We start from the raw sequence: 12,349 nt of genomic DNA, 5'->3' as shown, positions 1-12,349 counted from the left end.
ACACATTGTAATGTTATAGGTACGTGTGGACACATTGTAATGTTAAAGGTACGTGTGGACACATTGTCATGTTACAGGTACGTGGGGACACATTGTCATGTTATAGGTACGTGGGGACACATTGTCATGTTATATGTACGTGGGGACACATTGCAATGTTTCAGGTACGTGGGGACACATTGTAATGCTACAGGTACGTGGGGACACATTGCCACGTTATAGGTACGTGGGAACACATTGTTATGTTATAGGTACGTGGGGACACATTGTCATGTTATAGGTACGTTGGGACACATTATCATGTAACAGGTACGTGTGGACACATTGTCATGTTATAGGTACATGGGGACACATTGTAATGTTATAGGTACGTGGGGACACATTGTAATGTTATAGGTACGTGGGGACACATTGTAATGTTATAGGTACGTGGGGACACATTGTAATGTTATAGGTACGTGGGGACACATTGTAATGTTATAGGTACGTGGGGACACATTGTAATGTTATAGGTACGTGGGGACACATTGTAATGTTATAGGTACGTGGGGACACATTGTAATGTTATAGGTACGTGGGGACACATTGTAATGTTATAGGTACGTGGGGACACATTGTAATGTTATAGGTACGTGGGGACACATTGTAATGTTATAGGTACGTGGGGACACATTGTAATGTTATAGGTACGTGGGGACACATTGTAATGTTATAGGTACGTGGGGACACATTGTAATGTTATAGGTACGTGGGGACACATTGTAATGTTATAGGTACGTGGGGACACATTGTAATGTTATAGGTACGTGGGGACACATTGTAATGTTATAGGTACGTGGGGACACATTGTAATGTTATAGGTACGTGGGGACACATTGTAATGTTATAGGTACGTGGGGACACATTGTAATGTTATAGGTACGTGGGGACACATTGTAATGTTATAGGTACGTGGGGACACATTGTAATGTTATAGGTACGTGGGGACACATTGTAATGTTATAGGTACGTGGGGACACATTGTAATGTTATAGGTACGTGGGGACACATTGTAATGTTATAGGTACGTGGGGACACATTGTAATGTTATAGGTACGTGGGGACACATTGTAATGTTATAGGTACGTGGGGACACATTGTAATGTTATAGGTACGTGGGGACACATTGTAATGTTATAGGTACGTGGGGACACATTGTAATGTTATAGGTACGTGGGGACACATTGTAATGTTATAGGTACGTGGGGACACATTGTAATGTTATAGGTACGTGGGGACACATTGTAATGTTATAGGTACGTGGGGACACATTGTAATGTTATAGGTACGTGGGGACACATTGTAATGTTATAGGTACGTGGGGACACATTGTAATGTTATAGGTACGTGGGGACACATTGTAATGTTATAGGTACGTGGGGACACATTGTAATGTTATAGGTACGTGGGGACACATTGTAATGTTATAGGTACGTGGGGACACATTGTAATGTTATAGGTACGTGGGGACACATTGTAATGTTATAGGTACGTGGGGACACATTGTAATGTTATAGGTACGTGGGGACACATTGTAATGTTATAGGTACGTGGGGACACATTGTAATGTTATAGGTACGTGGGGACACATTGTAATGTTATAGGTACGTGGGGACACATTGTAATGTTATAGGTACGTGGGGACACATTGTAATGTTATAGGTACGTGGGGACACATTGTAATGTTATAGGTACGTGGGGACACATTGTAATGTTATAGGTACGTGGGGACACATTGTAATGTTATAGGTACGTGGGGACACATTGTAATGTTATAGGTACGTGGGGACACATTGTAATGTTATAGGTACGTGGGGACACATTGTAATGTTATAGGTACGTGGGGACACATTGTAATGTTATAGGTACGTGGGGACACATTGTAATGTTATAGGTACGTGGGGACACATTGTAATGTTATAGGTACGTGGGGACACATTGTAATGTTATAGGTACGTGGGGACACATTGTAATGTTATAGGTACGTGGGGACACATTGTAATGTTATAGGTACGTGGGGACACATTGTAATGTTATAGGTACGTGGGGACACATTGTAATGTTATAGGTACGTGGGGACACATTGTAATGTTATAGGTACGTGGGGACACATTGTAATGTTATAGGTACGTGGGGACACATTGTAATGTTATAGGTACGTGGGGACACATTGTAATGTTATAGGTACGTGGGGACACATTGTAATGTTATAGGTACGTGGGGACACATTGTAATGTTATAGGTACGTGGGGACACATTGTAATGTTATAGGTACGTGGGGACACATTGTAATGTTATAGGTACGTGGGGACACATTGTAATGTTATAGGTACGTGGGGACACATTGTCATGTTATAGGTACGTGGGGACACATTGTAATGTTATAGGTACGTGGGGACACATTGTCATGTTATAGGTACATGGGAACACATTTTAATGTTACAGGTACGTGGGGCCACATTGTCATGTTACAGGTACGTGGGGACACATTGTAATGTTACAGGTACGTGGGGACACATTGTCATGTTATAGGTACGTGGGGACACATTGTAATGTAATAGGTACGTGGGGACACATTGTCATGTTATAGGTACATGGGAACACATTTTAATGTTACAGGTACGTGGGGCTACATTGTCATGTTACTGGTACGTGGGGACACATTGTAATGTTACAGGTACGTGGGGACACATTGTCATGTTATAGGTACGTGGGGACACATTGTAATGTTATAGGTACGTGGGGACACATTGTAATGTTACTGGTACGTGGGGACACATTGTAATGTTATAGGTACGTGGAGACACATTGTAATGTTACAGATATGTGGGGACACATTGTCATGTTATAGGTACGTGGGAACACATTTTAATGTTACAGGTACGTGGGGCCACATTGTCATGTTACTGGTAAATGGGGACACATTGTAATGTTTCAGGTACGTGGGGACACATTGTCATGTTATAGGTACGTGGGGACACATTGTAATGTTATAGGTACGTGGGGACACATTGTAATGTTATAGGTACGTGGGGACACATTGTCATGTTACAGTTACGTGGGTACACATTGTCATGTTATAGGTACGTGGGGACACATTGTAATGTAATAGGTACGAGGGGACACATTGTAATGTTATAGGTACGATAGGAAATATTGTACTTGTTTTTAAGAAAGGCGACATTAATAACACAGACAGTTATCGCGGTATTGGGTTTTTTGGTTTGACCGATTTGATCGGTTCAGAAGACTATGTGTTTTCAGATTCTTTATTTCCTTATGTTTACAACACATCGGAGAGTAGACATACATATGTACAAAATATCACAATGTATAACACAAATTACAGTGGATGCAATAGTGTACAATGCATAACATAGATTATTAAAACACAATATACCTGTATGTGGGTATAACATACAGAACATGCAGTATTATATTTAGTAAAACAATATTATTTCGTCGTTATGTACTTAAATACAAAAAATTGCCTAGTTTATTTAGATCTTTAACGATTTTGGTATTGAACAGTTCTATTAACTTGAAAACACTTGGTCGTTTGTTAAAATAAGTTTAATATATTCATGCCTAAAATCATCATAAAATTTGCATTTAAGTATAAAATGGAATTCATCTTCAACATCATTAACGTTACAGAATGTACAAAGTCGTTGTTCTCTTGGTTGATTTCTGCACCTGCCTTGCTCAATATTTAAACTATGAGAGCTTAGTCTAAAACGTGTTAAGTACTTTTTGTACAAGTTATTGATAGGTTTTCTCAAATAGTATTGCAGGGTAAATTTGTCAATAAGATGCTGATAAAGAAAACCTCTAGAAATAGTTTGAATGTTAGATAATAAGTTTTGCTGAAATATATCGTAAAACCGTTGTTCAATTATTTTATAAATATGTCTATCAGTAGTGTTACAATTGATGTCCCATAGATGACCTAAACCTAATTTGCGAAGTTCCCCTTGGATATTTATAATCCAACTATCATTCGGCAAAACCCTTTCTTCATAACAAGTTTTAAAAAAACAATTATCTGTAGCTCTTAATTTTAACCAATATTTAATGATTCGAAGCTTTCTACTTTCCGCCAGTGGCATTCTTCCCAACTCATAACATAAATATACTAAACTATTACAGGTACTCTTTTTAACTCCGAGTAGCCGTTTACAAAAATTCATATGTATTTTCTCGACATCTAAAGCATTATGAAATCCCCATATCTCTGCACTGTAGCTCAAATTGTTATTTACATATTTATCAAAAACTGCACATTGTGTTCCAATATTAAAATTATGATTTTTTAATTTGCTACAAATTGCATAATACGCCTTATTTGCTTGTTCTGCAACGTGTTTTTGTCTAACATTAAATTCACCATTATAATTAAAAAGCATTCCTAAGTAATTGAACTGATTAACAACTTGCAGCTCTATATTATCAAATAACCACTTTTCGTTATTCCGTATTATGCCAGCATTCCTGAAAACTACTATTTTCGTCTTTTCTGTATTTAATGTAAACTTATACTTGTTATTATATACTTTCAGAGCATCCATAACTTCCTGTAGTTTTTCTGGTGTTTCTGCAAATAAAACCATATCGTCAGCGTACATCAACAGAAAAATATTAATCAAATTAAATTCAATTGAAGGACATCCTTCCTTGATAAAATGTATTTCACAATCATTCACGTACATGGAGTACAAAATCGGCGACAATATTTCACCCTGAAAAAGACCAATCGTATTTGTGAAATAGTCAAAATAAACCCCATTATGCTTTACACATGATTTCACTGAGTTATATAAAGATTGTATGATTCGTAACATTTTCCCGCATAAACCCTGATTTATCAATTTACACCACAAATGAGATCTTTCAATTAGATCGAAAGCCTTCTTTTAATCTACAAAGCAACAATATAGTCTGCCACCTCTTTTGAATAAAGGACAAATATAGTATCAACAGTCGAGTATTAAGGCCTAAAACCAAATTGAGCATCCGTTATAATATTATTTTCGATGCACCATTTCAATAATCGCCCATTCAATATTGATGTAAACAACTTTCCCATACAACTAACTAAAGTAATACCTCTATAATTATTCGTGTTTTCAATATCACCTTTTTTTATACTGGCGTGATACACCCAGTTGACCAAGATTCTGGGGAAAATCCTGCTTAGTTTATGGTATATTATGAACTAGGACGGTATCCTATGAATATAGTTCGTAAATTTCGCATTTTCAAATATTGTATTAAATTAAGAAAATCTGAAAACTGTATTCAAAAATTATGCTACTCTGAGATGCGATCTAACAACGATATATGATTAAGTAAGGTGAGGCAAGAATTATACAGAATTGATCTTGGTTATGTGTGGGAAGCCCCGAGTCTAAATAATGATGTATTTTTTATAATTAAGGATCGCAATTCTGATATATTCAAACAAGAATGTTTTGAAAAAATAACATCTTCTGCAAAAGGTGCACTTTACCAATATATTTGTAATTTTGGACTACAGTTTTATTTGTCCATATCTATCAATATTAATTATGTAAAACATCTTTATAAAATAAGACTATCAGCACACAAATTAAATATTGAATGTGGTAGGTATAACAATATCGAAAGAGGAAACAGATTGTGTACATCATGTAATATGAATGAGGTAGAAGATGAATTTCATTTCATTTTGAAATATCCTTGGTATGCTGACATAAGAGCTAAATTCATCAAAGATTATTATGTAAACCGTACTAGCATGTTTAAATTTATCCAACTGCTAAACAGTAATAGTTTATCGGAAATTAGAAATTTGGGTAAATATCTAGTGCATGCGAACAAGAAAAGGTATCAACTTCTTTAATTAGTGGTTACTCACTCTCCACTATATAATATAAAAATATAATACCTAGACATATTATGTTTACATGGATGTATATTGTATTGTACTGTATATATGTTGTAACTGATAAGTCGGACGACTTAAAGTAGTAATAAGCTTGTAACAATGCCATATACTTCCTTTAATCGGCGCTGATAAACAAAAGGATGGATTGGTTGGAGATGAGAAGTGATTGGGTGTATCTTTTTGGCCTAATTGAGCAGATGGTTGCATTGGACTTAATTATGTATTAAAATTTACATATCAATTCAATTCAAAATATCAGATGAGCTGCTGTGGAGTAGACAGTTACAGGGATTTGTCTTTGGCAACTAATTGGGGAAAAACATACAAGGATAAAAGTATCCCTTTGACTGGTAAAATCATTGGCCTACATACACCGCTGGTGTGCTGTAAGAAGACCGAGAGGGACAAACTAGGGAGCGGTGCTGCCGCGTCTACAGTAGGAGTATGTGCTACAAACCCTGCTACAACAACAAGTAACTTCGAAAACGTAAGTACTAACAGATACGTGACTGACATAGCAGTAGGTAGATCTTGCTTCAAGCATGTAACTTTAAGAAGGTGAACAAAAGTTAATGTTCTTTATACATAGAAGGAATTTATCTTCATATTGGGATTAATTTGGCGTATTACTAACAAAGCGGAGCTATATTTATTTTGTATAGACGGGTACTAGTTTTACAGTGACAAAATGAACCAAAATGTACACTAGTGTAAACTTTACAAAGCATGCATTAAGTAATATGCTTTAGTTTCACAGATATGTATTTTGTTGACAATTGTCAGTTTTACAGAGACAATTTAGGGATAGATGTTTGGGTATAGATAAATATAGGATCTTACACGAGTTTCCATTTCATATGATATTTATGAAACGAGTCTAACAATATTTCAATCGAACGAGCCTCTGGCGAGCTGAAATGAAAAGTTCGGGACGACTTTCATAAATTTCATGAAAACGAGTGTAAGATCCTTTTTATCACATTATCAAGATTTGTGGCATTTATTCGTGTAAAACGACAATTTTTATGCACCTTGAAAAGTAAAAAAAATATGTGACGTCATGTACTTGTCCTAGGTGTGAAGTCCCAATTGAATGAATTGTAACTTACAACCAATCACATGGTTGATAGGTCATATTACATGGGTTAATACGCAAAAAATATGACATGGGTATATTCACTGAATAACACAGTACATTATGTGATAAAAATAATTTGTTGTACATGTTATGATTAGTTTGATTTTACTCCACAGGGTTGTTACGACGCCGTGTGGGACGAGATAGACAAATCTAAAACAGCAGTGATCTTAATTCTGTCGGCCATCATCGCCTTTCAGGTAACATTACTAAAACATTTATCTATGAAAAGGTTTTCAAAAATGAAGAACCTGTCAACACAGAAACCAAAACACACGTACGGACAAACACATCAGACAAAGACAAATACACCAACTGTAAATTACATAGGAAGTATTTATGTACTCACTTACTTTATTTATTTATTTATTTTACAACAAATGCAAATGCATGCGGTAAGTTGCATCAGCTTATATTGGTTACTCTTCTGCTCTGGATAAAAGCGAAACCGATCAAACGTACCCGGACTAAACCCACGTGGACGGGAAGTTGACCCAAAACTTTTAACGTACGACCGGGAAATCGAACCCCGGCCGTCTCGGTGGAATACTAGTGCGCTATCAACTGCGCCATCCAATCACATCATCCTATAAATTATGTAAACAGATTAAAGCAATCTACATCAAGACAGAACCGCAACTCATTAAGAATAAACCTCAAAAATAAGAAATCTTCACATTAAAAACCTAACCAACACTTGTGAAGATTGAAATAGCTGATCCTCTACAGAGTGTTACTCGGAATAGCTGCGGCGTTATTGTTACTATGACAATTAATATTAATATTGACGCCATGTTTATTGGAAATACCACATTTCCGTCCCGTTATAGATAGGAAGCTACAGAACTGCGACTTGTATACATAATGTTAGTCGTCAAGGTCTTTCTGCCACTAAAACATCGTTATGTGCGCTAGTCCAACACTGAATGGTTTGCCTGCAAATCTGTGTCAATCATATGGTCTGTAAACGATACATCAGCACAGATCTCTGCTTGTGTTTCCCATTTTAGGAGTAATTTGTTATCAAAGAAATTGAAACTTGTTATTTGTATTCTGTTAAAATTTTACTTCAAACGTATGTACAGTATGTATCGCCTATTCTTGTCCTATGAACAAAACATGTCTCTCCAATGGAATTCGATACAAACGGCACTAGTGAAACGAAAATACCAGAAGGAATCGAATTTACAAGGAGAAGGCAACAGAGGCACGGGAAGTGATGAACATTAGAAAAGCATAGTGTTTTGAATAGTGGACAGTGTTACTAGTGCCTTCTGTGTCGGAGAAGATCACTACCACGATCTCAAATTAAATATCTTCAAGTTATGACCCCCCCCCTCCCCCCTCTCACTTATTCTCACTCGCTCTCTCTGTTAGTAACACTAAACTTAATTGAAAATATTAATTAATTTAAAAATTGCCATCTTGTATATATATATTTCATTATGTTATAGGGAAAGGGCTTTACATAAGTTGGACAACTTGTGCCCGATCCCTTTTGTATATTAGATGCAAATAAAAATATGTTTAAATCAAATCAACATTTGTTAAAAAACTATTATTTACAATAAAAAAAAGTTAGTCTTAATCGTACGGGTGGTAGTTTTCGTTTTATTTTCGGAACCAGTCCATCGCGTAGGAATATAAGTAGTTCAAAGATGGCTTCTAAAACGAAAGTTAAGTGCTGTGAAAGGTAATTATTTGGTTGTTATATATATCCTGACATTGATCGGTTCGGATAAGTGGCAGATATGTTTCCTTTTGTATAGTGTGTATTTCTGCCGAAATCAGTACAGATATANAATGTCTCTCCAATGGAAGAGCGCGATGTCAAGCGTTACAACTATGACGTCATAGCAATGACGACGTTAACACGTGGGCCATGGCATTTACAGTCCAAATGAATGCATCAGAATCGTGTAGGGTTATCCATGTATATGGTCTCAACAATATACATTGATTAACGTACGGTTGAATCTGTAACATGCTTACTGACGTTTTCGCAAAACGTTGTTACACAGTTTTGATACAAATGTGTATCATGAATGTGGTATTTTCATTTGTTCCAGGCTGTGATGATATTTTTCTCGCTGTGGCTTGCGCGTGCTATCAGGAAAGAAAACCAGGTTGGACCAGTCGGATAGCGTGGTTGGTGGACCAATCACTATCAACCAAGCGGATAACCAGTATAGTGGACCAATCAGACACTAGAGATGAAATATCAATCATCTTGCATAAATCATTGACTTTTATATAGATGTGAATAATATATAATTTAAGAATAGAAAAGGATAAATAGAGTTTGAAATGTGATAACCGTTATTGATTTATAACGCATACTTTACCTATATTTCTAAATGAACCCTCAAATGCTTGTGTTTTTAAGATGTGCAAATTGTGTGTTTAAGATATACAGATTGTGTTTTTAAGATTTACAAAGTATAAGATATAGTGTTTGCTGACATACCGAGTTACATATACGATCTATATAACATTAATCTAAAGTCACCCTGCCGTAATCGGGAACCTAATTGTCCACATCAAGCGACAGCCTTTCCTTGTCACAGTGAGATCGAAGAATGTTATTCATTCATAATATTAATTTACTACACGTGTACGTCACAGCGGTCAGACCCTCTTGCTTATATCGATCTTTCACCAGTTGAGCTGATTTGATAATTGTTTCCATTTGTATGGTCTTGTTTTATATAGTTATGTGAGTTTCTAACCATTATATAATTGTGTATATATCGTTTGATCTGTTGAAAGCAAATATTTTTTCTCGAACTACATTTAAATTTAAAAAGACATCCAGAGTCATTGTTGAAAACGGACAGACAGGGGAGGGGAGATAAACAGGTATAAAATTATCCACAATTCGCTGTCTTGAGATAATCACGCTTTTGATGACCGGTAACTACAAATGTAGTACGATTTCATAGATTTTTTTGTCTGTAAGTAGCAGTCTGTCTATAAAAACCGTCTGTGTATGATAAACACAAAACGAATACTGGCACATTTTCTCTACTATTAGAACTGTTAGTTCTGCAGCTAGCTTTCGAACAATATTGCTGGTAATAGACAACTATTTAACCGGAGATAAATTAGCATTAACTTGTCATGTTAACAGGCCAACTTCCATCGCGAGTTAGCTCCCTTTAAGCAATTTATCTCGCTTCATCACCATGACAAGACATTGAATTATAACTAATACTGACACAACGCTTACTATCTAACAAAACACAAGTCATTTGTATTTGAAAACTTTAGCAAACAGACATGGTTAGAATGCTTTCACACATTTTGCCATACATTTTAATACAACTGTACATATAACACAAACGGAACACGACTACAATCATGTTCACAGTATTCCGTCTTTGCGTATTGCAGAGTTATCTTCTCTTGTTACTGAAATTACAAAAAAGCAAACTAATTTTTCTGTTTACTGTTTTATTCTATAGTTTGTTATATATGAATTGATACCCTATGTATTAAAGTATTAGCTGATCCGTCCAGATAATTTTCCATGTAACAGCTTATTTAGATCGATGACCATTCGTATGATTATATATTGCCGTCCATTTTTGTTTAATTGTATATTGCCCATTGTTTTGCTTATTACGTTTTACCGTTCGTTCTGGCTTATTTATGTACAACCGTCCATTCCTCTTTAAACATATTCTACCGTCCATTCCTCTTTACTTGTGTACTACCGTACATTTCTTTTTAATTATGTACTACCGTCCATTCCTCTTTAATTATGGACAACCGTCCATTCCTCTTTAATTGTGTACTACCGCCTATTTCTTTTTAGTTATTTACTTCCGTCCATTCCTCTTTAATTGTGCACAACCGTCCATTTCTCTATAATTGTGTACTACCGTCCATTCCTTTTTTAATTATATTCTACCGTCCATTCCTCTTTAATTATGTACTACCGTCCATTCCTCTTTAATTATATTCTACCGTCCATTACTCTTTAATTATATTCTACCGTCCATTCCTCTTTAATTATGTATGTATTTCGGTCCATTCATAAAAAGTATTACTAATGTAATAATGTTCATTCCGCTTTTGATTAATTACCGAACTTTTTGTATCCGTAACGAAGATAAGTTGTAGATAATGTGAGAGTTTTTTTAAAAAAACATCCTACTACTCTTGATTGATCACATAAGCGAAGATACGGTCTTTTAATTCCAACATTGTCAATAAATGTATGTGCTGACAATCGGTAACATCTTTTTATATGACGTTTTCTTTGTAATGTAATACAGTAAACCTATCAACGATTCAAACTTGTGGGAAAACTTATTCTGTATTAGTCGAGTTCATGATTTATCTCGGAACACCTCCGGATCTTGTGTTTTCTTTGTAATGTAATACAGTAAACCTGTTAACGATTCAAACTTATTCTGTATTAGTCGAGTTCACGATTTATCTCAGAACACCTCTGGATCTTGTGTTTTCTTTGTAATGTAATACAGTAAACCTGCTAACGATTCAAACTTATTCTGTATTAGTCGAGTTCATGATTTATCTCGGAACACCTCTGGATCTTGTGTTTTCTTTGTGATATGATTTTGTGGGTGATACTGATGTGCCAAAATCATTAGTTATAGCAGTATGTATATATTCAGGAGAAATAAAATCAATAGAAATAGATCAGTTTTCGTTGTTTTTTGAAACAAAACAAAATAGTTATAAATGTTTGAGGGAGGTAACTTGGGTGTATACATCCCCATAAAACGTAACATAAAGCCAGGAACTAATGATAACAAATGTTTCCAATAAAACATCCTCCGCTAATTGATCAGTGTCAATGCCAATTGGGTTTTTCGTTCAGGAATTGGAAGACATCGCAACAAAAAAGAGTTACCCCCCTTAGGAATAACATTTATATTGCCATACTAGCTTTGCTTTAATAAGTACATTATCCGTACAGGTCTGAACATTCGTGTCCAGACAACCTCAAAATACGTCTACACATACCAAAGCTTTTAACTGATTCCGATTGCTATTCATATTGACAATAAATGACAACTGAAAAATGTGCAATAAATAGACTGATATTATTACCTCGTAGAATAATACTCTAATTATCACGAGAAGCATTTACATATGTAGTTAAAACAATACTGCTAGTTTTATGTTTACTTAAGTAAAAGAAAAGCAATGTTCTAGTGAGGGTTGTGATGAAAGTGAAAATGATGAAGGCCAATACAGCGACACTTGTCCATCCA

The 12,349-nt window shown here is 35.5% G+C and overlaps 1 protein-coding gene across 1 annotated transcript; it reads left to right on the top strand.

The window, feature by feature from the left end:
* The first annotated feature begins 70 nt into the window (after positions 1–70).
* LOC110459842 lies at positions 71–11,771 on the top strand. Its single transcript, XM_021512301.1, has 4 exons — positions 71–77; positions 6,225–6,452; positions 7,220–7,303; positions 9,173–11,771. The coding sequence occupies exons 2-4, from the start codon at positions 6,225–6,227 to the stop codon at positions 9,245–9,247; spliced, it is 387 nt and encodes a 128-aa protein (XP_021367976.1). The 5' UTR covers positions 71–77; the 3' UTR covers positions 9,248–11,771.
* Positions 11,772–12,349: the final 578 nt, after the last annotated feature.

Source organism: Mizuhopecten yessoensis, unplaced genomic scaffold (assembly GCF_002113885.1).
Source record: "Mizuhopecten yessoensis strain PY_sf001 unplaced genomic scaffold, ASM211388v2 scaffold10233, whole genome shotgun sequence".
Classification (NCBI taxonomy): domain Eukaryota; kingdom Metazoa; phylum Mollusca; class Bivalvia; order Pectinida; family Pectinidae; genus Mizuhopecten; species Mizuhopecten yessoensis.
This window is presented reverse-complemented; position numbering and strand designations above follow the sequence as displayed.